Here is a 25027-nt window from a genome sequence, read left to right on the forward strand (position 1 = left end):
ACTGCAGTACCCCCACCCTGGGGCCCCTACTGCCCCCTGCCCCAGACCGTTCTTGGTATAGCAACTGATCATGTCACTGTTTGACCTACAAGGCCCTGCACCATCTGGCTCATGCGCCTCTCCAGCCTCTCCCCCCCACTCCATTCCCCATTGCTCTGGTGTTCCAGCCACTCTGGCCTCCCTTAGTGCCTCTGATGTTCCTTCCACTTTCTGCTCCCTGTGCCTGGAATGCTCTTTCCTCAGATCTGGGCTTTGTTAGATCAGATTAGATATCACTTTGCCACACAAGGCTTCCCCAACTCCTTACATGCCCCCCCCGCCACCGAAGCTCCCCCGCTATGCTGCCACCTGGTTTTATTTCTTCCCAAGCACTATCACCACCTGAGATGACCACGTGTATACCGTTTTGTCTCCCAGCCTTCCCAGACATAATCCCTGCCCAGCAGGGCCTTGTCTGACCCCTAGCACAGGGGCCAGCGCTGCTTCGCACACGGGCTGCTCCTGGGGAAATGTTTGTGGGGTTGAGTGAACTTATTCCATACAGACTTGCCAAATCTAAGGGTAAAGTGTGTTTTCTGCCATTTCCCCCAGAAGCAGGCAGTGAATGTCTATAGTACCTTGTCTTAAAAACTGTCCTCAGGAGAGAGGATTGGCTGGGGCCTCTGTGTGGAGCTGGAACCGTCAGCAGGTGGCAGGTGAATGAACTCTCCTGGCAGTGTGACATTCACTGAGCACCTAATCTGTGCCAGGCGCTGGGCAAAGCACCTCACAGTGACTCTCTTCAAAACCGCAGGTGAGAGTCCCATTCAAATGCCCTGTCTTAGAGATGAGACAGACAGGCCCAGAAGCGGCAAAGTTAGGACTTAGGCCGAGGAAGGATCAGGGCAGACACTTTTAAGGACTCCTGTCTCTGCACGCATCAGCTCTTGGGAAGCAAGTATCAGTCAAAGCCACCTGTCCTGTATCCAATGAGGTTCTGTCTCCTCTATCTGGAGACAGAACCTCATTTTATTCTTAAACTAGCATACTGGAAAGACACAGTGCTTCAGTGGGGTGGTGGTGAGAACATGACCTTGATGCAGGGGCGCAGCCACCTGTCACCTGGATAACTCTTTCCCATCTGTGAATGGGAACAGTACCCACATCTCCAATCCATTGTGTGAAAACACCCAGCACAATCCGGGCTCACTCAAAGCGGGGTGACTGAACCTGCAGATATCTGCAGTCAAGCTGGGGTGTCTGGTTGTAGCGGGGGGCATTTGGAGAGCTGTTATTCATCCCAACACTTGTTCAGTGAGATAACAAGGTGGGGAAAAGATCCTTGGGGCTGAACTGAAACCAGAAGTGAATACTTCTTGGTGAGGTCAGACATCCCGATGGACCTCCTAGAGGTCCTCACAGATGTTGGGGCCAGCAGACCAGGCTTTTGAGTCTTAGTCAACCAGCAGCTGTGAGGTGACCTTGGGCAAGTAGTATTCTTTTCAGGGCCTGTCTCTATCTTTATAAACCAATGGTGAGTGTCAACCACTCTTTGCTGCTATCTCCACTTCTTATCTGTAAGGTTTAAGACCAAGCAGAGGCAGCATATCGAGACTCAGCAAAGTCAAGCTCAGAGGCAAACAGATCGCAAAGCCAGGGCTGCTTCGTGTTGGGCGTACACCCAGAACTTCAAGCATGACACAAAAGCAGCAGGCAGAAGTGTTTATTGCATTAGAAAAAACATCAAAGAAAACCAGCAAACACCTCCATATTAAACAGTTATTAGTTTGACTTCAAGGGCAAAAGAGAATCTCAAAGGTACAAGCTTTATTTCTGGGAGGGGGTGCTGGTCTCGTTCCTCTTCCTTCCCTGTTCCTTTAAACCACTAGACCTCTATGGAGTGTCTGCTGCGCACTACAATTAAACACACGGCTCGCTCGTCACTCTGCTTGCCCATGCACGCCCATGTGGAGCTAGATGGACACCGTGAACATGCTCCCGAGGTGCTGGGAGACAGAGAAATGCAAAGATGGGTTGGGGGCGGGGAGCGCTGAGCCTGCGTCTGTACTTCCAGAGTTAGTGCTGCTGGGCCTTGGGTGGCACAGTGGGGGAGAGCTTGCTTTCCTGCAGGGCTCTGAGTTTACTGATCCCTGTTTCCCCCCTGGGACACAGGCACTGGCACAAATGGCTGTTGGACATGAGAGGGACCTTCCATGAACCAAGTGACTCAAAGTCTCTCAGTGGAGCCAATTCTCAGTACCGCCCTGGGTCTGGAGGTGACTGTTGGGAGGGACGAACCCCACCCTCTGGCTAGAGCTCTGTGCCGAGAGGTCTGGAGCAAGAGCCTGTTAGAGAGGGAGGCCTGGGCAAGGCAAGCTGGAAAAGGCATGGACAATATACTGCTTTACTGGGACATAACCAGCCTGAAACCCATTCTCCACGGTCCATTCCACCAGTCGGTCAACGTCAAACAGGGTTCCCTGCCAGTTCCTGCTCTAATGTATCATCGCTCTAATGTAGCATTCTGGCAAATCAGTGGGTCCTGATTAGAAGTAAACTGCTCATTAGTCTGGCCTCCAATCTTAAAAGTTCCAAAACGTTACTTGACATCACAGCTGGTCATCGTGCACGTGCCCCTAGTCAGGTCACAGGCAAACAGTAAGGCAGAGGAACATCTCTTCCTCTGGCTGAGACCCTGATGATGCCAACTGCTACAGCTGACAGCGCAGACAGGAGGAGAGGCGGCCGGGGTGAGCAGCAGCTTTTGGAGAGGAAAGGCACCTGCTGCAGGCCAAACCCCAGGAAAGACAACATAATTCAAGTCTGAGAAGTGGCAGGAGGAGTGGCAAGAGGGGCCCGAGAATGCCAGAGCTGGGACGCAGGTACCTGGCAGCTCTGAGGCCTCTCCCCACCTCACTTCCCCAAAAGCTAACTTAAGGGGAGACTCAAGTGAAGAAAAGGAATCTGAAAGCTACTCTAGATAAGAAACTTCCAGATTGTTCCCTGCCTGTAAGCTCTTAACAGCAGCTTGTAAGGAAAATGCCCACGCACACCACGCCTCCTTAAAGTCAGAATGACAACGGAAACAGCACGTGTCTTCAAAGCACATTTAGGATAATGTAAAAATTCCTACCAACAACAACTCTAAATTTTCTTGCCATCTTGATTGCGCATTATTGTTCTTTCTGCATCAGGGATCTCCTCCTGGAGCAGGGAGTCATTTCCCCTTGGTGACTAGGTGCAGACTGCATGCTGGTCTGAGGGGGTGGGTCCAGTGCCTGCATATGACCTACATTATCACTTGCAGACAAAACGCGGGTCTCTGCAGCTCCAGCCCAGCCCTTCATTAATTACGACAGGTCAGCTCTGCTGAGGAAGAGCAGCCTGTGGGCAAGCAAGGCAGGTTCTCTAAAACTGATGTCAGAGGGTTGGCAATCAGTCTAGGAGGAAGGAGGAGTGGCTTTATCCTGTGTTCCACGCCTGACACTGGCTGTCACTCTCCCTCAATTTGCGGCTTCTGGCTGCTCCAGCTCTGGCCCCGTGGCCTTCCTGGGGTACAGGAGGGAAGGTGACACAGGTTGTGGCTAAAGAGTTCACTTAGGTTGGGTGAGTCATCCTCAGACGGGTTCCACGTGCACCAACTCCTTTGGTTCGTTTAGCACTAGAGAGCAACTGCTTCCAGGTCATAGCTGTTGTAATACTCACCTGGGTAGAGCATGGGTGTTCTCTGGAAAGAGGTCCTAGGTTGGGGCTCCCCCAAACTGTGATTCCACTTTCTGCGTTAACAAACCCACTCCCTTTCTCGAGCGTGGAGGACGCTTAGGAAGCAGGGTCACAAGTGAACTCACAGACAAGGCAGCCTTAATAAATTAGTATAATACTATTAGAAGGGATGGCGTTTTGTTCTGTTTCTTAGCAGCATTGTCCTACACGCAGCCTGATGATCTCCTTCCCTGGGAAATTTAAAAAGCTGTCCCCTGGTTGTTAGCTCTGATGTAAAATTATAAAATAGAAATCTGGTAGGGTTTGTTTTGTTTAAAAAGAAAAAGCCCTGGCGAGACAGGGCGGTCCGTGCAGTCCTGTTAGCTCTGGCCATTGGGTCGGCCCACGGTGCTACCCCCAGGAGGCTGGATCTGGATGGAGTCCAGGAGGGGCCGCAGGGCCTGTCCGAAGGGGCTGCGGAGGAAACAGACACAGGAGCTGTGGTGGGCTCTGGGTCACAGGCTGCCGCAGCCAGCACCATCACGCTGGGAAGGGCTCCGTTACCCCATTCCATTTTCCCACCTATTTCCCATGTAGTTTTTCATGGCTGGAGGGGTGGGGAATCTCTAAATAGCCTGCTCCACATTTTGACTCCTGAAGTCCCCTCCTCAATAGATGCTACTACTCGCTGCCTTTGCTTCTAGATCCTCGTTAGCTGTGGCTTGAACAGGCTGACTACATACAGGAACTAGAGCTTCCTGTACTTTCTGTACTTGCATCTTGAATTCTCATGGTACGAGAAGATAAAAATAAAGTGTAATGAGGAAGCTGAGTTTAATGAAAAGAAAAGGACATGAAAAAGGTGAAGTCAGGAGTGAAATTCCTCCAGGAACTGAGGTCTGCTAGGGAAACAGGGAAGAGTCGGGGAAAATGACAAACGCAGGTTGTCAGAAGGGCGCTGCTCTGTGCAGGGCTCCCTGTTTGTTCAAAGGAGCTCAGATGGAAGAAATACTGCACTGTATCTCAGAGATTCTCCAGGATTACTTCACCCTTAAAACAGGTTGCCCGCAACACATCTCGGTTACTGGGGTTTGTTTCCTTCTGTGGATACTGCCATTTTTGAAAATCATCCCCAAGCTCAAGGGAATGAAATATTCCAAAACATAAACAGGTGAAACTGAGAAAAGTAACTTTAATTCAGACAAGCTCAGGGACTCCACCCAACTAATAATAACAGCAAGAATATTCCAGCTACTAAAGTTTGCTCTGGGCCCCATATCCTAGATCCTTTAGTAAGGCGGTGGGGTTTAACACGCCCGCCAAGGCAGGCAGGTGGGGCCAGGGCTGGGAGACGGGCTTTCCTCACCAACTTGACACAACAGCCTCGCTTCCTATGAGAGTGTTTCCTGAGCGTTCCTACCTGGGGTGGAACAGCTCACCCTGCCGGGCTTGCTAAACCTGCCAGCGTCCCTGTTGGACAGGGCCCCAGCTCAGGAGAAACTGAGTCAGAGCCAGCAAACGGACATGGTCCTGGCGTGGGCAGAGGCTGCTTGAACGTGGTCAATAGCAAAGGCTGGGAGGGGTATGATGGCTTTGGGTGGGTGTGTCCTTTTATTTATGATTCCTTATTTGTTGATTTTAGAAAGAGAGGTGTGTTGGGGTAGAGAGGGAAAGAGACAGAGGGAGAGAAACATAGATTTGTTGTCCTACTTGCTTATGCACTCATGGGTCAATTCTTGTATGTGCCCTGACTACGAATCAAACCCGCAACCCTGGCAGGCCAGAGCAAAAAACCCTGTGTTTTAGGCAGGCACTCCCGGGGAGTGGCGTGCTTCGTGTGCAGCGGGAAAGACTGCACAAGTGGGTTTCCAAGTTCTGTGACTGCACTCAGGCCTGGTAGAGGGGTCAGCTCCAAGTAGGGTGAAGGTAACATAGGTGAGCATCGCTGAGTAGAGGAAGCAGTGGCCCTCCACGTTCGAAGCTGCCTTTATGACAGGGCCCACCCTGCTTGGGGTGAGTCTGCTGACACCAGGGGAGGGCAGATGTGGGCAGAGAAGTAACACTGACTAGGAAGGGGGGGCGTTGTTTCAAAGGCAGGAACAGACACAGAGGCTACTTACGTGGAGAGAACTTCAGAGGGAAGGTCAGTGATGTAAGAAGGGATCTTCCGCCCGGTCAGGAACTGGGCCACTTCGTTGCTAAAGGTGTTACAGTTGTGTTCAAAGAGGTTGTAGGCCTCGCCTCTGTACATTGTGAGAAAGGTTTGGAGAACAGTCATGAGACAGCCAGCCAGCAAGTGTAGGGAATAAGTCACACCAGGTGATGGAAGGGTGAGCCCTTGAGGGCTGTGATTTCCCTTCTCTCCAAAGGACTGCTCGACTTGCCTCTCTGGACCATTGAAAACAGATATCAAAGGGAAGGATGAAATATAAACATGAGGCTCCTCTACAATTTCAGGAGAATCTTTACATTCACAAAAGCAGAGCTCTAAGGTTTGAGTTTAGCACTTACTGACTAAAGCTTCTTTAAGAGAAAAATCTGCTCAAGTTTGTATTGTATCCCAACCCCTCTAAAAACCCTGTTTTGTTTTTAAAGATTTTATTTATTTTAGAGAGAGGTGAAGGGAGGGAGAAAGAAAGGGAGAGAAACATCAGTGTGTGGTTACCTCTCACACGGCCCCCACTGGGGACCTGGCCAGCAACCCAGGCATGTGCCCTGACTGGGAATCAAACCAGTAACCTTTTGGTTCACAGCCCGTGCTCAATCCACTGAGCTACACCAGCCAGGGCCAAACTCTGTTTTTGATTTTCATGACAAAATACTTGGCAAGTGTGGGTGGAGAGCAGTGTTTGCTAAAATAGCAGCATCTGATTTTCATCAGAAAGAATCAATAGTCCATCCTTCCCTCGAAGTTTCAGCAGTAGGTCTGCTGGGGAGGAACATCAGCCTCCAAGCAATGCTGAGCTCTTCTGTGGGACAACAACTGCCTTCTCTTCATATTTATTTAGCACGTGCTGGGCCAGAGCTTGAGCCGAGTGCCCTGGGGGCTATGACCTGGTGGCTGCCCTCTGGGGGCTGACTCGTTACCTAGTAGGGGAGACAGACACAACTTACCACCACCCGTCTCCACTCACCGGAACTGGGACTCCCCCAGGGAGGACAGGTACTCCAGAAAGATTTCTTCTGTGACTTCTGTGTTCCCCACATCAACCACAGAGTCTGGGGGCCCAAGCAATGTCCCTCCCTAAAAGAGCCAACCGAAAGTAAGTCATTAAATTACCATTTCCATAGAATTTTTTAATGTGGCTTTCCATGGAAGGCCACAAATGCTCTGTTCCAACACCTTTACCTTTCAGAGCATCCGGGGCAGATGAAGAGTGTTATTTCCTATTTGCACCAGGGCTACAGTGGCTTGCAGGGGTGCCCGACCTTTTGGTGTCTCTGCATCCCACTGGAAGAAGAGTTGTCTTGGGCCACAAATTAAATACATCGTGACATGTAGTCACAAAAAAATCTCATAATGTTTTAAGTAAATTTACGATTTTGTGTTGGGCCACATTCACAGCCATCCTGGGCCACATGCAGCCCACGGGCTGGACACCCCTGGTTAGAGCTTCCTGGAGACTTTCGCCAGTGCTAGAAGTTGGGCTTCTAGTTTCTGGTGGGCTCTGGGAAGCTGAGTCTCACGCAGGTCAGGCTCCCGATGCTGTCCACTCATTCAGTTGATAAAAAGACAGGCATCCAAAACCTGAAGTCTCCCTTTGTCCCCAGCATGCCTGATCACGAGGGTGGAATGGCATGTCTGGAAACATTCCCACTTGACAGGCAACCTTTCTGTGCCTGTATTCAGAGGGTAGGCAGTCAGTGTTCCTAATGACACACTAGACATCCTTTGAACACTGGGCAAATGTGAAGGACTGTGAGGAATCTCACAGGTTGGCCAGCATTCCACAATTCAGTTCTTCTGTGATCTGTGAGGATAATCTAACCATTGTAAGAGGGCTCCCCAGGCAAAGGGTTAATGGCCCCTGGAAGGCCTACAGAAAGCCCTCGGCCATGGGTTAACAGACTGCCCTAGCAGACCAAGGGAGAGACTGAGGCCCAGTGGTGACACCAGCCAAGGGGGAAGCAGCAGGGTCACTGGGGAGGACAGAACTGGGAATGAGCTGGGAAAAAGGGAGAGTGCTCCGGAGCAGGGCTCCCTGCAAAGACCACGAATTTATGCAATAGCTAAGGAGCACCGACTATGTCTTTGACATTGTCTCAGGCACTGGGGAAGGCATGGTGGGCAGGGCAGTCACAGTAGCCAGAGAAAAATTATCTGAGTTACAAGACTAAAAAGTCACTACTTGACACCCCCCCATTATTCACTTATATAACATATATTTATTGAGAACTTACTGTGTGCCAGGCCTTATGCTAGGCACCGGGGGTATGAGGTGGACGAGATTCTTGCCCTTGGGGAAGGCAGACAAAAATAATCCCATAAACCAATGTATGATTAAGAGTTGCAGTAAAGATCTTGCTGGAAAATTATAGGATGCTGTCAGTACACATGACAGGGGACCATCCCAGTCAGAAGGGCCAGGGAAGGCTTGCCTGAGAAAGTGACAGTGAGTTCAAATCTGAAGGATGGAGAGGCATAACAAGCTGAGGGATGAGGCAGGTGGAGTGAAGTCAGAGGGCAGGTTTGAGTGTCTGAGGTGTGTTCAAGGGGTGGGAAGAGAAACGGGCAGGCAAGGGCGTGACTGGAAAACAGGCCATCCAGAGACCAGGACCAGAGACTGAGTCCAGCTAGGGCCTTGCAGGTCATGCTGAGCTTTCTGGTTTTTATTTCAAGAGCAGCAGGGAGAATTCTGACTTAGGCAGGGGAATGCCATGATGAGATTTTCATTTTGAAATGGTCACGTTGCCTCCCGTGGGAGAAGTGACTGACAAAGGAGAGCAGACACTTTGCTGTGGTCCAGGCTAGCCACAAGCATGGCCTGGATTAAGGGGAAAGCGCTGGAGAAATGGGGAAAGGTGAGGCGAGATAGCTTGATTTAAGACACATTTACAAGGTGGCGCTGACTGGGCTTAGTGAAGGGTTCCTTATAGAAGGCGCGCGACTGGTGAGAAGAAACCAAGAATGACTTCCCCTCTGTACATATCAAGATGAACGGCTGTGTGTCCTTTGTCTGAGTGCCTCTGGTGACAATCCTTAGATAGCTCAGACGGACACATTGTGGAAAATGGCATGGGCTTTAGTCAAAGACCTGTCAGAACTAGTGCCATTTACCTGGCCGTGTGACTTTGGGCAACTCACCTTACCTCTCAGAGCCCTCATATGCAGCTTCATACTGACTGAGTGCATACTATGAGCCAGGCACTGAGCTGGTCATGGGGACAGAAAAGTGAGACACAGTCTCGGCTTATCAGGAGCTTACACACAGCTCCTTGTACGTAAGGAACAGCCCATTTCACCATAACATGCTCAGTGTGACACAGAGGGACCCAAAAGTGCCATGGGAATAGAGTTGAGTGACTGGCTGGAGGGTCTGGGAAGGGTTTTCTTGAGCTGAGTAGGTATGAGAACTATGTCACAGGCCCACATGTACTGGGCTGGAAGCCAGAACACGTACATAGAGGTCAAGTCCCTGGTCTCTTGGAACCCCCAGGAACCGGAGGCTGCAGGACAGGGCGTGGGGAAGACTCACCGGGGGACAGCTGGAGATACCACCACTGCCGAAGAAGAACTCATCCTTGTGTACAACTATGGAGGTGTGCCTGCAATGCAGAGGAGAGGCAGCATGAGCCAGAGAACGCCAAACCACCCTGAGAAAGAGCAATCACCACCCTGCAGTGAGAATCATTTCTGCCCAAGGATATGACTGTGGTCAACAGCCTTATAAAACAAACCAAGCAAAGGCAAGATCAAGAACATGGATTACAGTTTCTCAGCTTTGGGCTATTGACATTTGGGGCTGTGCTGTGTGGTACAGGATGTTTGGCAGCATCCTGGTCTCCACCCGCCAAGCCAGGAGCACCGCTACTCCCCTCCGTCGTGACAACCAAACGTGTCTCCAGACATTGTCAAATGTCTCAGAACTGTCCCTGGCTGGGAACCACTGCTGTAGATCATGTGAGCAGAGGGGAGTCCCTAGAGATTCACCCTGATTTTGACAAATCAATTTCCAAAATAAAGAGCAAGGTGAGTCCCCAGGCTTTTTAAACTAACAGGAACAGTGCATCTGGAGCAAGCTGATGCAAGAGCAATGATGCAAAAAGTGTGGACCTGGTTTCAGGTGAAGGTGTTCATATTATTTGGTTCAAGTTAAACAAAGCAAAAGGTTATTCTGGTCAATCCAATGTCAGCATGGGAGTCAAGACTGAATGCCGACCTATAGTTTCCTTATAAATGGAACTGAGAGCTCAGTCACCATCCTGTCTGACAGGGACGAGTTTGTAGTGAGAGACCAAAGTAGAAGCGTTTTAACACGGGCATGTGTGGCCCCGGGCCTTCTGCAGTTAGAAACCTTGGTTGGGGTGGGCAGCACATCCCTCTGCCTTTCTTGAGGACAGGGTTTCTCAGTCTCAGCCCCACTGCCACTGCTGGCTGAAGGAAGTCTTTGCTGCGGAGGGCTGCCTGTGCCTTGCCGGATGTTTACAGCAGCATCCCTGGCCTCCTCCCACCCACCAGAAACTTCTCTGGAACCTGACAAATGTCCTGGGGAGGGGGGGGGGCAAAATAATCCCTGGCTGAGAACCCTGCATTACAACTTGAAGATTTGTGATACAGACAGCCAGGTTTCAAGCTGGAAGCCACAAACTGGAACCTGCAATGCCTGGGTACAGCTTTGTTTCATAAACCAGTCACTGTAAGGCGTCCCACCCAACTTACCAGATGCCTTCCAGTTGTTTCCCTGTGGAGAAAAGAAGAGATTTAGCCACTGGGACCAGACTGAAGGCCTCCCAGCCTGAGTAAATTCAGAACATCACTCAAACCCAGAGGAACCCGCTGTAAATCTCTTGAGGGACTTTCTAGGAATGCATTTCTCCTCCAATAAGGTCCTGAGGTCGAGACACAGGTATGTTGTGTTCAGTAAGTTGAAAAGTGATCAGAATCCATCAGAATGCAAGATAAAAACACTGTTAGATGTACTCCAATTTTACGTCCGCTTTTCTTTCCCCTATGGGGTCAGTTCAACTTTACCTTTCTAATATGTCTCATCTATGCAGACTGTAGTAGAATAATAGTATAGAAAAGCTATTATCCACTTCTTCACTGAGCATATGTGGGATAAAATCCTTCAGAAAGGAGAGCAAAACTTTACTGATGCCATCCACTTAAATAGTCAATGCAGTTGTATTCTGTAACTCTATATGTCAGAAACGATGTCAGGTGTGAAAATGTGAATATAAAGAGATCACTGCCCTTGCCTTTAAGGAGCCCAAAGTTAAAGGGAAGGAGAGACACACAGAACTAACTAAAGCATGGTGCTGGCTTTATAATATGATAAAAAATAAGGTGCTACCTGTAACAAAGATAAAGAACGACCTTCATAAGCTGCAATTCACCTTGTGAACAAAGAGGGGCAGGATGGATGTTTCTGCCAGGGGGAGCAGCATGCAAATGCACGACCGTCTTGCAGGGTAGAGCAAAGGGTGCAGTGATGGTGACAACAGGACAAGTGGGCAGCAAGGGTGCCAGCAAAGGAGGATGAGCCTGCACTGAAGGCCGTCCCACACGGTGGGGGTGCTGAAGGTTGTTAGGCAGCAGAGTGCCTTGATCAGATCCGTGTTTTTACAAGATACGGTAACTGTGGCCATGACCGGTGTGGCTCAGTTGGCTATGTGTAGTCCCGTAAAGCAAAAGGCCACTGGTTCAGTTCCCTCTCAGGGCACGTGCCTGGGTTCTGGGTTTGGTTCTGATCGGGGCACGTACGAGAGGCAAGTGACCAATGATTTCCACATCGATGTTGTTCTCCCTCTCTTTCTCTCTCCCTTCCACACCCCTAAAAATCAGTAAACATTAAAAAGAGATAACTCTAGGTACAGAAGATGAATTGCACAGAGGAGAGTGAGGACAGCAGACTGGGGTGAGGTCTGTGCAGTAGCCCAGGGGAGCAGCACTGCACCGCAGTGCTGAGGATGAGAAGGAGGGGCAGTGAGAAACGTGAGCACCTGATCAACACATGCCCTCACCTTTGGTTATAACTTCACGTTAATTGTTTACTGATTGCTAAATGCTACTTTCAGTACTTGCCCTGTGACTTTCTAAAGGATGAAACTCCAAGCACTGTGTGGAAGGAGTGGTGACATGCTTGTGCTTCTTCTCCCTTTGCATTACACAACTATGGGATTGACCCAGGAAATAAATGGAATATATTTCTGGTCCCTTTAAGAAAACTTTTTAAATGGGATAGAAAACATGGCTCCTCAGGAGAACCTACTGATGGCTCAGCAGAGTGTCATCAGTAGCAGTTAAGAGAACAATAGGTTCATCCCTGGCTGGTGTGGCTCAGTGGATTGAGTGCTGGCCTGCGAGCCAACGGGTCGCTAGTTCGATTCCCAGTCAGGGCACATGCCTGGGCTGCGGGCTGGGTCCCTGGTGGAGGTGTGCAGGAGGCAACCACACATTGATATTTCTCTCCCTCTCTCCTTCCCTTGTCCTCTCTCTGAAAATAAATAAATAAATAAATAAAAAAGAGAGAGAACAATAGGTTCAGATCCTGGCTTCTCCTGGTACTAGTGGTGGATCTTGGGCAAGTTTACTCAACCACTCTGAGGCTCAGTTTCTTCAATATAGAGCTGTTGGGGCCAGTAATGATAACGCATAAAAGCATCCCAGCTGTGGTACAGAGTTTGGTAAATGTAGACTATTATTAGGTGTAACGCCCTCCTTGGGGAAAGGGGTTAAAACCTCCAAAAGAGAAATGAAATCTGACATCAGGATTGGTGGGTGAGATCTAACAACAGATTCATCAATGAATTCGTATGAAACGCTGTATCTATTTTACACATAAACATTTCATTCTTTGCTGTTGGTGTTGTAAGGCTAAATGAAATAACAAAGGAAAACAGATGTAGCAGAATTCTTCTGCCTCTCTTCCAGCTCCAGATCTACTGCTCTGGCCTACAAGATCACAAATGGAAAGAGGGGTTCTGGCCTGGGGTTTCTGGGGTAGCCCCCAGAAACTGGGGGATACACTCTGCCCTTATCCAAGTTGAGCTAAATTCCAGAGGTGGATGAGAAACAGCCTGGAGCGTCAGAAACAGACTCTCCAAAGGGGAGAGGCAAGCCATTTCGGACAAGCATCTTCAAATACTGGCTTACTGGGCTATAAGATAAATTGGCTTAGATTCTCATCTTTTCTAGCTGACTCTAGAAGACAGGTAAGCCTCTTCCTTCCTGTTTACTATGTGTAAAATGGGGAGATGAACATTGTGTTTTATTTTATTTTAAATATTTTATTTATTTTTAAAGAGAGGGGAAGGGAGGGAGAGAAACATCTATGTGTGGTTGGTTGTCACGTGCCCCCAACTGGGGACCTGGCCCACAACCCAGGCATGTGCCCTGACTAGGAATTGAACTTGCGACCCTTTGGTTCACAGTCCGGCACTCAATCCACTGGGCTATACCAGCCAGGGCTAACATTGTTTTAAATAGAGCTGATGGCCCTGGCCGGCGTGGCTCAGTTGGTTGGAGCATAGTCCTGTAACCGAAAGGCTGTGGCTTTGATTCTCACTCAGGGCATGCGCCTAGGTTGTGGAATTGATCCCCAGTCTGGGCATGGATGACCCCTGGTTCTGGTGCACAAGGGAGGCAACCAATCAATGCTTCTCTCTCTCCCACCCTCTCTCTCTAAAAGCGATGAAAAAATGCCCTCGGGTGAGGATAAAAAAAATAATAAATAGGGCTGATGTGCTCTTCCAGACTGCCATTTATAAAATAGCCTGTTGTCTAAATGGCAGCAATTTTGTTGTTTTATTTCCTTGAAGACATGTAATAATGCAGTGAAATTTGACAGATTAGGGATACCGCTTTCTTTTGCCTGTTCCTTCTCTCATTCACTTTGGGAGGAGCACTACACTCATAAAACATAGTGTAGTGAGTAAGAATACAGGTTCAGGTGTGGACAGGCCAGGCCCGAATCCTACCAGTCCTCTCAGTGAACTAATGTTTACTGAGTGACTACTGTATTTCAGGCACTATTCTTGGCACTAGGGGTGTATCAGTAAACAAAGGAGACAAAATCTTCATGGCACTTATAAGGTGGGGGGAGGGGACAGTTAATAAATAATAATAAACATGCTATCATAATATGTTAGCAATAATAAGTGATATAGAAAAATTAAGAACAGGATAAGGGAGATTGGGAGTTTCAGGCATGGCTAGGATGGGACTCTTTGAGAAGGTGACACTTGAGAAAAGATCTGAAGGAGAGAAGGGAAGGAGCCATGCAGATGTGAGACAGGCCAGGTGTATCCGAGGGACCTTAAGAAGGCCAGGGTGGCTAGAGTGGGTGGGTGAGGAGAAAAGTAGGACATGAGCAGAGGTAATAGAGGACCAGATCACATAGAACCGTGTAGAAGTTGAGGACTCTTCTAAGCCTGACTGTCCAATATGGCAGCCACTGACCCCATTTTAATTTACATTAAAATGTAAATTAAAAGAATAAGCTCTGCTCCTCAGCTGCACTCCATACTTCCAGTTCACAACAGCCACATGTGGCTAGTGGCTACTGATAGGGCAGTATAGATGTAGAGCATTTCCATCGCTGCGGAAAGTGCTACTGAACAATGCTGTTTAAAGGTTAGTTTCCTATTCTGTTAAAAAAACTCCCATAATAATAGTGTCCACTTCATAACATTTCCAATATTAAAAGAGATGACGCATGAAATATGACCAGCACAGTGCCTGGCATATAACACACATCTAAGAAAGGCTAGTTCATTTCCTTCAGGCTTTATTTATTTATTTATTTATTTAAAGATTTTATTTATTTAGAGAGGGGAAGGGAGGGAGAAAGAGAGGCAGAGAAACATCAATGTGCGGTTGCCTCTCATGTGCCCCTTGTTGGGGACCTGACCTGAAGCCCACCCATGTTCCCTGACTGGGAATTGAACCGCCGACCCTTTGATTTACATGTGACCCTGTGGTTTACAGGCCAGAACTCAATCCACCAAGCCACACCAGCCAGGGCTCTTTTAGGCTTTAGAATTTGAAAGTTTTATGGCTGTCCATAGTACCTTGGTATCAAAACTACCTATTTTTGTGTCTTTCTCCCCCATTGGACTACAAGTGGCTCAAAGACAAGGGCAGTTTCTTATGCATCTTAGTAATTCCAGGACCAAGCAAAGTACCTGGAACACAGATGCTGCGTGCCCATCTGCTGAGATGAAGTATTCTGTTTCATTAGCTCCGTTGGTTGACATACAGTGGTATTGAGGCCAAAGTTCTTAACCCCAATCTTAGTTGCCCTGGCCTGTTATTCATATGACTTTGCAACTTTGGCATACTGCACTCTGAGTCTGCTATTGTCCTCTTAGATGCCCATGCTCAGTGACCTAGAAAGAGAGCTGGAGATGCACCTATTCTAACCCAGCCCTACTAAACGAATGGAGTTTTGGAAAGGGGTCTCAGAGACCATCCTGTCAGTTATTTTATACCTGAAAAACAATTCAAAAGTTGCAAGATACAAATTCTGCTTTATTCTCTTGATAGTTTCTGTACTGCTCACTAAATGTGTCTGGAAGCTGAACATGATGCTTCTTCCTTACTCAATTACATCAAGGGACACTCAAGGTCTCACCCACTCAGAGAATGGTGATAGGGACTATAGAAAATAGATCCAAGCACGTGGATTGAGCGGATTCACATCTTAATTTAAAGTGCTTCAACCCTGTCTGGTGTGGCTCAGTGGATTAAGCACTGGCCTGTAAACTGAAAAGTTGCTGGTTCGATTCCCAGTCAGGGCACATGCTTAGGTTGTGGGCTAGGTCCCAGGTTGGGGTGTGTGAGAGGTAACTGAACGATCTTTCTCTTCCTCTCTTTCTCCCTCTCTTCTACTTTCGAGGTTAAGAAAAAAAAAAAGAGTGAGGGCCACGGTTTCCTGCACAGGGTGATAGGCAATGGAAAGCTGAACTAGATTGATTCTTAAATGTCTCTAGCTAGACTGGGGTGGGAGTTGGTGAGTAGGAGGTGGCAGTTTGAGCCTGAATTAGGGCACAAGGCCATTCTGAGACAATGAATTAGGCTCAGTGGGTATTAGCACATTATAGAAACAGATTATTTTCCCACTAGGATTTCCTCAGTTAGCTGGAGATCAGGTGGGTCAGATGGCTGCCTGTCTCCAAGCTTGTTAGCAAATCCAATGCACTGATTTTGAGGTCTATGAAATACGCACATGAAAACAAACAAAAGATCAGCCTTGTTTTCCATCATGAATAACAAAAAAGTGAGGTCCGCATTAGCCTTCCACTGACTGTAAGAGTAAATCGAGTATATAAAAGCCACAGAGAAAATAATCCCTCCACTTCCTCATCCATTAAGATAGTCGGAGCTCGTGCAGATAGGCACACATGCTGGTGCTAAATAAATGTCTGTGAATGAGTGTAAGGTGGATGACGGTGATGGAGCTCCCGGGGCGGGGCCTCTGTGCAGGCAGCGTTAGCTCATCTGTACAAATCAAATGTAGTCCCAGCTCACCTCACAGATTCCTCCCCCAGCGGCAAAGTGTTTTTAACTAAAAATGTTTTAATCTGAAGGTTGGCTCAGTTATTTGCCAGATTACCAGCAATGTGAAAGGGTTAATGTTAACCTAGAAAATCAGCTTAGTCTTCTCTGGGACCCCGTGGATATTGAATCTAGGTGGGGAAAAGTAAAAGGATTCGTATATCACATAAGTGGGTCACTGTGCCAATATTGTAAAAAAAAATCCTATTGGCAGGGGTCTTGCCCTTTAGGCAGAGAAAGCTTATCACAAAATCAAAATGCATTACAGTGCTGAACACTGAGAAGGTACTTTAATCCTCAAAAAAAAATGTAGATTTCAAACTGTTGTACCTAATATTCTAATTCGCTAAGATTTCTTGGAGTCAGTACAGGATCCTTTCCTAGCATAAAATAACTGATGTGTGAGTTCTTTTCCTCAGTACTGAGAGGGTTACCCCTTGATTATTGCCTGTTCTTATCAGTCAGGCCCTGTAGCAATGCTCTGAGGTAGGTGTGCTACATCCCACCATTCACTCAGCTTGTATTTACTGAATGCAAAGCATTGCTAGACTCTGGGGATGCAATCGAGAGTTCATCCCCCAATGGAGCTTCCAGTCCAGTTGGGGCAGGTGTGGACAGAGATGAGAAGACAAGAAATTATAAAATAGAATGATGAATGCTATTGAAGGAGAGCAGAAGATGTTATCAGCATGTAACAGGAATGCATGACCAAGATTGCTGGAGGGGGTTCAGGGAAAATTTCCTGGAGGAAGTGACATTTTAGTTTAGACCTGAGTAGAAGTTAGCCAGGCCAAGAGATGAGGAGAGGCAGTGTCCCTGGCAGGAGGCACAACCTTTAAAAAGCCTGGAGGTAAAGAAATTACTGGCCAGGTTCAGCCTGGTAGGGTGCACAGCAGCCCTTCTCCATTGGGGTTCTGCAAGAGAATCAAGCCCTAATGTCCCTTGGTAGCTATTGGGGGAATGAGAAAAGTCACTCAGATCATTTTCCCTAGGGCTTAATTTTCTTGAGAAAGGATCCTGTCAGTACCTGGAGACAGGTGAGGGTAGAAAGAAAAGCAGGAGCTGGATCACAAAGGGCCTTGTAAGCCACATCAGTTTTCATTTTGCCATAAAGAAATTGCATGATCACTAAATTAATTCATTAGCTGGATATAGAACAGCTCGCACAATGAACAATACACATCTAAAACAAAGCACAATAGATGGCATTAAAACATTAAAAAAACCCTCAGCTTCAAATAAATTCTACTTAATTGTCAAGTCTCAATCATTCGCACATTTATTGAGCACTAGCTCTGACTGGCTGTTGGGGATACACAGAGGAACGAGACAGAATCTCTGTCCTCCAGAAGCTCAAGGTTTTTGCCGAAGTGTTTCTGATACATTCCGCTCACTATGGTCTCTCCCTTCTTCTCCTTCTTCTTCTTAATCCTAACTCCAGGATATATTTATTGATTTTAGAGAGAGAGAGAGGAAGGAATTGAGAAATAATAATTGGTTGCATGCTTTGACTAGGGATGGAACCCACATGTACAAAAAACAATCAGCAAATATAAAGGTAGCTCTTACTACAACTTAAAGAAAATCCAAACCCCCTGCACTTATCTCTATACTTTAGCATAGAAAGAGGTCAAGAAATTTAAAGAGCAGTCGAAAGTATTAAGAGGAAGAATGGAATGGCAATTATAATAGCTAATTATCTTAGGTGAATGGTGACTATGAAAAAAAGTGGTACAACCAGGCTGTCTGCTAAATTAGAACAATAAGGTAGTTTTTGGATCATTTTCCTGGTGATCAAGGGACTGCGCACCAGGAATACCTTCATGGGAAGCATTAGGACACAGGGTAAAACAGTGGAGTCTACATTGTTTTGGAGGAGAAGAGAACTGGGCTTTATAACCAGTCCAATCATGACTTCAATAGAGGTAGGTGGGGTTTTATCATGAGGAACTGCCATAATAAGAATAAGAGGGAACTGCTGATGAGGTCACACTAATTTAGTTTGGGAAAATTAAGGCTAAGAGGGGTGATCATGAACCTATGATTGTAAATGGCACATACACATTGAGCCCAGATTTTTATCTCATCCAAACTTGAAACACTTGGCCAAGGATGCCTTTATAAGCATGAACAAGGCACCTACTTTGCATCAATTGTAAGGGAACACCTTACACAGCAGAGGTGGTATGGCAAAATGACTGAGAACATGAGTTCTGGAAGTCAGACTGTCTTTGTTCATCACCCAGCTCTACCTCGACTAAAAATTAAAGGTAACAACAGAGCCCATGTCACAAAATTGTGGTGAGCATTATAACACATGCAAAGTTCTCAGAAAAAAAAAAGTCTGGCACATGGTAAGCTCTCAATAGATGCTAGCTACTAATATGCTCATAGGAGTCATTGAAAAATCAGGAAACAAACTGATTTTTTAAAGGTTCAAATATATTTAGGAATGGGAATGATTATTAACAGAATTGGGTTAGTGAGGTCTGGATGGGATGAACCAATAAAGCAATGCCCATTTTTCTTAAGTTTTCAACTCTAGAAAGTAACAGCTATTAGGTTGATAACTCTGTCTTAATTGCTTTTGCAAAAGGCATAAAGGCAATATGGAAAAAAGGTGGAGAGAAGGGAGAATTAGATTTGGCTACTTCTTCCTCATCTTTAAATTCTCAACTTAAAAGTCACTACTCCTGGTAACCCTTATTTAAAGTAGGTCTCGTTACTTTCTTTCTCAGCAACCAGTTTGCTTCCTGTACAGCCCAGCACTTATCATGTCTTACCATTACTTTACGTGCTTATTTATTTTTAAAGATTTATTTATGATTAGAGAGAGGGGACAGGAGGGAAAAAGGAGGAGAAACATCATGTGAGACAGAAACATTGATCGGTTGCTTCCTGTAAGTTCCTGGAAAAGGACTGAACCCTCAGCCTAGGTATGTGCCCTGACCAGGGATTGAACTGGCGACCTTTCACTTTGTGGGACGATGCCCAACCAACAGAGCCACACCAGTCAGGGCTGCTTATTTATTTTTAATGTCCTGCACACTATGTAGCTCTGTGATGGCACAGAGTACCTTTGTTCATTATATCATCTTTAGTTAAGCTTAACACATGGTCGGCACATAGTAAGCACTCGATATGAATCATGAATCACAAAATAATGATCTGTAAGACCTGTTTCAGCTAAAATCAATATACCTATTAAGTAATAGAACAACAACAAAAAACACCCAGTGTAAAGGGGGAGGCTTTTATTTTTGGATCTAGGAAACATTTAATGCTTCACTGTGATAAAACCAACCAAATGGCTCCATTCCAAGAAGTTTCATTAGAACATAACTGATGAAATCTCAGTAACCAGCACCTTCCCCAAACAGTGACTTCGTAAGTTTTGCTCTCAGATTTGCCTTACTAATTTTAACAGTGCAGGCCCAACTTCTGTCCAATAACAGATCAGCTACACAGAATTTTCTGAGGAGCTTTTTAAAAATACAGATTTTTGGACCAAAATTCCAGAAAAGTCTTATTTAGTACTTATGTACTGAGGCTGTAGAATCCATATATTTAAAACTTTGCTTATTTTGAATAGATAATACATGTATGTACTATACAATTCTCCTGTCTTTTAGCTTCAAGTTCACTTTAAAAAAATATTTTATTTATTTATTTTTAGAGAGAGGAGAAGAGAGGGAGAAAGAGGAGAGAAACATCCATGTGTGAGAGAGACATCTCACACGCCCCCAACTGGGGACCTGGCCTCTAACCCAGGCATGGGCTCTGACCTTTGGATATGCAGGATGATGCCCAACCCACCAAACCACACCAGTCAAGGGCAAGTTCAGTTTTCTATAAGCTATCACTGTTACCATTTCTTTTGTATTCTTCCAGGTAATTATTTGCCTAAGCAAGTATGTACATATCCTTTGCTTTAAAGACACACTTGCGTATTTAATGAACTGTTCTAATTTTGTTTTTCCTATACCCATTTCACAATGTATGTTGAAGATGAAAGTGTCTTTGTATTTTTCACAAGCACCCTAGGTAGTTCTGAGGTAAAGCTGAATATAGAAACCACTTATTGGCCCAGGGTTAAGAGGTTAAAATGCAACTCACTATATAGCACATTAGAAACTCAAGGATATTGAAGAGATGCCCTCAAAAGTAGCCTTGCTTAGTTGACCTCTGCCCTCTTATGCACATGAATCAAAACATTCTCTAATGTCTCCACAAGCCAGGAAAAACCAGTCACTCAAATGGATGTTGCCAAAGTTGTTTGATTTTCAGCTCCTGGAATCCTTTCCTGCCCAGTATCACCTGAAATCACAAATCTGACAATCACTATGTTACTTACACAAGGCATTTGGTATCTGGATTATAATGGTGTTTGATCCTGGTGGTTAAGTAGTTTAATGGAGCACAATTTAGTAATCCTTACGGACAAACAATCCTCTCCGAGAACTGCAACAGCAACACCACATTGTCAGGCCGAACTTGGTGAATTCTCGAGTTCGGGGTCCAGGAGACCTGACTTCAACTCTATACAGGGACTAGGGCTGGGTCCCTGTGCAGTTCTAGCTTTCTCCTCCCTCCTACCCTAGCGACTGCAGAAAGAGCTTCCTTTTGGCACGGAGGGTAGGCTCTCCGAGGGCCACCCGCGAATCTTCTCCGCAGTGTCCCTTTCACCACGAGGCGCACCACGCGGCAGGCATCCTCACCTCCGCGCCGTGGAAGGAGCTAGAGGGCTCGCCAAGCGAGGTACGGAACCCCGGGCCCAGTGCCGGCTTACCCCACCTCCCAGCTGAACGGGCTCTGAAGGGATAAGGGAGGGCGCGATTCCTCTCATCTTCCCTTCCTCCAGTATTCAAATGGGAAAGTGGGGCGTAGGGGGCCCAAATCTCAGACCCCTCCCTTCTTTACCCGGGCTTTTCTCCATCCTCTGAGCCCCACGTCTCCGAGCCTCGGCCCAGGCCTCCCCACCTCCGCCGGCACTCCCGGCCCTCCTTCCTGCCCACCCCCAGACCCCTCACCCAGCATGATGGGGCTGAGCCGCCGGGCCAGGCCCTTGGACAGGTCGTACACGTAGAGCTTCACGGGATAGAGATTCGGTGGCTCCATCGGGACCGTGGCGGCAGCGGCCACAAAGTCCCTCTGGCACCCGGCAGCGGCTTGGACCTTCCCGTACCCGACCGGGATGGGGAACGAAAGGAGCGTGGGGGAACCGAGTCTAGGCCCGGCCTGAGGGGCGGTGGAGAGGCCGCCCTGAGCTGCTCGCGCCCACACGCCCGCCCGCCTGGGGCAACGACTACTGTGAGGTGACAGAGCCAGGGCCAGCAGGGTCCGAGCGGAAGACAGGCGGGGGCGGGGACGCACTTTCACGCATGTGCGCACCATCCAGGAGGGCGGCGAGGGGCGGGGTTTCGCAGGAGGGGGCGGAGCTTTCGCAGAGAGGGTGGTATTGGGCTGGTTGTGGGAGTGGGTGTGTCGGTGTGACGGGAAAAGTGCGCGTTTTGCGTGATGACGTAGGGCGTTGACTAGGAGAGAGAACTGGAACCCCCGCGTGCGAGGCATCCCACTTTCAGCCCGATTTGATCTTTTCCCTACGCGGGAGGTAGGCCGAAACCGTGTGGGGCGTGTGTGTTGCTGGCCGGTGCGGGCTGGCCTGACCCTGCTTCGCCCACTCAGTCTGGAGCGTCCCCCTAACCTCGCTGCAGGGCCCCCTCGGTCAGGAGTGTGCGGCCCAAGGGTAGAGACAGCCTCTGGTTCCCCTTTCCTCCTGGGACAGGCCACACCCGTCCTTGGTTACCACACTGGGCGGGGCCGCCTGAGGAGTTGAGGGAGATTTCGGGGCGGGATGGGGACAAATAGGTCCGCTAAAGGACGAAGTATCTGGAGCGGGAATCCCTCAAGTCCAGATGGTGCCGAAGGTGGAACGGACCTCTGTATCGATTAGACCGGCCACCCTGGGCCACCCACCACAGGTCCTGGAGCGTCTTTAAGAGACAGCTGAGGTCGGGCTGCTGGCTTGATCTCCATGCTCATTTATCTCTGGGTCTCAAATTACCGCCTCCAGGCGGCAGGATCCAGCATGCCCCTTGCTCGTGACTCACCGCCCTAAGGACAGGCCTCAAAGGAGTAGATGTTTTTAGATTCAGATTTGTTTGTTACTGATCTTAACTTTCTTTCACTTAGCGAGCAGTCACCAACATGTCAGAGTGGGAGTCTTATTACAAAAACGAGGGCGATGAAGAAGAAGAACAAGAGGAGGGCCTTGAAGCAGGTGGTCGGTGACTAACTGTACTGTTCTGTGTGTGGAAAACATTCCCTGCCTGTCTTTGCGGGTTGTCCTTGGCTGTCTAAGGGCCCACCCTTCTCTCCCCAGAGGACCTCGAATACCTTTTTCCCTTTGAACTTTACACAGTTACTGTAAGCTTTTTAATTCATGTTGTACTCTAGCCTTTGGGACATTCTAGCCTTAAACTTTTGCTAGACACTGGTAGATTGCTACCTGTGGAGTTCCAATAAATGATCCCGAACAGTGGTATCTTTTGTCACCTTAGATGGCACAGGTAAGCCTCTTCCTCACTCAGAAAAGTAGTTTTACTCATTTTAGGACCTTAGTATAAAAATACCTTCACCTACCAATAATTGCAGCCACCAAAGAGTAAACCTTAGCAACAGTCCCAAGTGTCATTCCCTCACCATAACCTCCATGTGGGGAGTATATGTTCAGCCAACACAGTAACACACAGACAAAGAGAGAGAAATAAGGGCTTAGAGGTACTCTAAATACTGGTTAATTTAAGCCCTGGGTAGAAAACTTTGAATTGTTTTTATTAAAATGGATAAACATATAGGAAATACTGAAAATAGAGGAAGCTTACAGTGATCTATATAATCTGCCACCCTAACACAATTTCATTCTGCATGTTTCCTAACTACATATATCTGTTTTTCTTTGTATCTGATTTTTTTTGTATAGTGGTAATTGTAGTATATATATGTACACTTAGAATTTTAATTTATACCAGTCTTCTAACAAAAGGAATTTTAAACACATACATAATTTTATGTTCTGCCTTTTTTCCTTATTTATCATAGATACATCTTTTTCCTATATAAGTACATAAATATAATCTTTATAACTCATTTTAAATTTATTATAATTTATTCATTCTACTTCCTGTTGGATATATTTTTAAATTTTTAATTGACTTTAGAGAAAGGGAGAAACATTGATTTGTTGTTCCACTTATTTATGCATTCATTGATTGATTCTTGTATGTACCCTGAGTGGGGATCAAACCCACAACCTTCATATCAGGACAATGCTCTAACCAACTGAGCTACCCAGCCAGAGTCATCAATATGTTATTTTCAATTTCTTACTTTATTTTATTATTATTTTTTTAGATTTATTTATTTTTGGAGAGGAGGGAAGGAGGGAGAAAAAGAGGGAGAGAGACATTGATGGGAGAGAGAAACATCAGTTGGTTGCCTCATATGCACCCCAGCTGGGAACTGATCCTGCAACCTAGACCTGTGCTCTGACTGGTATGAATGGCAGCCTTTCACTTTGCCGAACAACGCCCAACCAACTGAGCCACAGCAGTCAGGGCATCAGTTTCTTACTTTAATAAACAACATTGTGAAAAGTTTTGTATAAGGATTTTTCCATATCTTTCTTAAGATAGATTTTTTAAGCCATAGGATTCCCTGGGTCAAGATACAATTTTGTTTAAGGCTTTTGACACATATGGCTATATTGTTTTAATAAAAGGTAGGTAATTAAATTTGTTTTATTAAGCAGCAGTATCAAAAAGGGAGACAACCAGCCCTGGCTGGTGTGCCTTGGGGGATTGAGCCTTGGCCTGTGAACCAAAAGGTCACTGGTTCAATTCCCAGTCAGGGCACATGCCTGGATTGTGGGTATGTTTCTCTCCCTCTCTTTCTCCCTTCTTCCCCTCTCTCTAAAAGTAAATAAATAAAATCTTAAAAAAAATCATTATACAACAAAGGAAGACAACTGGATATGAAAAATACAATACATCACTCATGATGTAGTCATGCCAAGATAAGAAAACCTGAATCTGATGAAGCTTCTCTGGGTCCTTAGTAGGAAGAACAAAGGACTCTGTTTATCACACCAAAAGGATGCCCGCAGCAAAATCCAGAAGATGGGAAAGTGCACATGGCACAATATCCTGGTTCTTCAACAAGTAAACTTGTTTTGAAACACAAAAGATGGAGAGGGTTATCTATAGATTAAAAGACTTGAAAAACATTTAAAAAAAATCAAAACTAGTGTTGCCCTGGCTGATGTGGCTTCGTTGGAGCGTTGTCCCATAGACTGAAAGGTCACCAGTTCAATTTCCAGTCATGGCACATGCCTAGGTTTCGGGTTTGGTCCCCAGTTGGGGCAAGTGGGAGAGGCAACAGATAGATGTCTCTCACATCAGTGTTTCTCTCCTTTTTCTCCCTCTCTTCCCCTCTGTAATCAAAAAGCATGTCCTTGGGTAAGGATAAAAAACAAAGTGTTTAGTAGTGTTCACTTGGTTGAGAAAACTATTTTAAAAAAAGGAAGTGAAGTCAGGATAGTGGTTACTCTTGGGAGGAGGGTGAGCATTA

General features: G+C 46.8%; 2 protein-coding genes across 11 annotated transcripts in view; one reads left to right on the forward strand and one right to left on the reverse strand.

The window, feature by feature from the left end:
* Positions 1–25027, forward strand: part of XRCC6 (X-ray repair cross complementing 6) — a 61423-nt gene that overhangs the window by 2887 nt on the left and 33509 nt on the right. For 3 of the 10 annotated variants that reach the window (XM_053919625.2, XM_053919624.2, XM_045186797.2), the window contains 3 exons: positions 20076–20234; positions 21001–21157; positions 22592–22682. The exons of 1 other annotated variant lie outside the window; for it this stretch is intronic. In XM_053919625.2, coding sequence (XP_053775600.1) covers positions 20173–20234; positions 21001–21157; positions 22592–22682 — 310 coding nt within the window. In that variant the 5' untranslated portion in view covers positions 20076–20172. Of the gene's footprint in view, positions 1–12775; positions 13057–20075; positions 20235–21000; positions 21158–21874; positions 22011–22591; positions 22683–22721; positions 22969–25027 lie in introns of those variants that run through there. 6 more of the 10 variants (XM_045186795.2, XM_045186796.2, XM_024579240.3 and 3 more) reach the window with 6 other exon arrangements.
* Positions 1688–21762, reverse strand: DESI1 (desumoylating isopeptidase 1). The gene is made up of 6 exons (XM_024579486.4): positions 21430–21762; positions 10562–10583; positions 9378–9447; positions 6816–6925; positions 5802–5924; positions 1688–4155 (listed from the first exon to the last, which is right to left on the reverse strand). The coding sequence occupies exons 1-6, from the start codon at positions 21515–21517 to the stop codon at positions 4062–4064; spliced, it is 507 nt and encodes a 168-aa protein (XP_024435254.1). The 5' UTR covers positions 21518–21762; the 3' UTR covers positions 1688–4061.

Source organism: Desmodus rotundus, chromosome 3, assembly GCF_022682495.2.
Source record: "Desmodus rotundus isolate HL8 chromosome 3, HLdesRot8A.1, whole genome shotgun sequence".
Taxonomy (NCBI): Eukaryota; Metazoa; Chordata; class Mammalia; order Chiroptera; family Phyllostomidae; genus Desmodus; species Desmodus rotundus.

Excerpts from the sequence above, each read along its gene's own strand:
- DESI1 (XM_024579486.4), bottom strand. The coding sequence starts at position 21,517 with ATGGAGCCACCGAATCTCTATCCCGTGAAGCTCTACGTGTACGACCTG. Across the intron at positions 9,448-10,561 it reads AAACAACTGGAAGGCATCTG|GCACACCTCCATAGTTGTAC; the intron begins GTAAGTTGGGTG and ends TCTGCATTGCAG. Across the intron at positions 4,156-5,801 it reads CCCTCTGAAGTTCTCTCCAC|CCCCTTCGGACAGGCCCTGC; the intron begins GTAAGTAGCCTC and ends TTTCCTCCGCAG.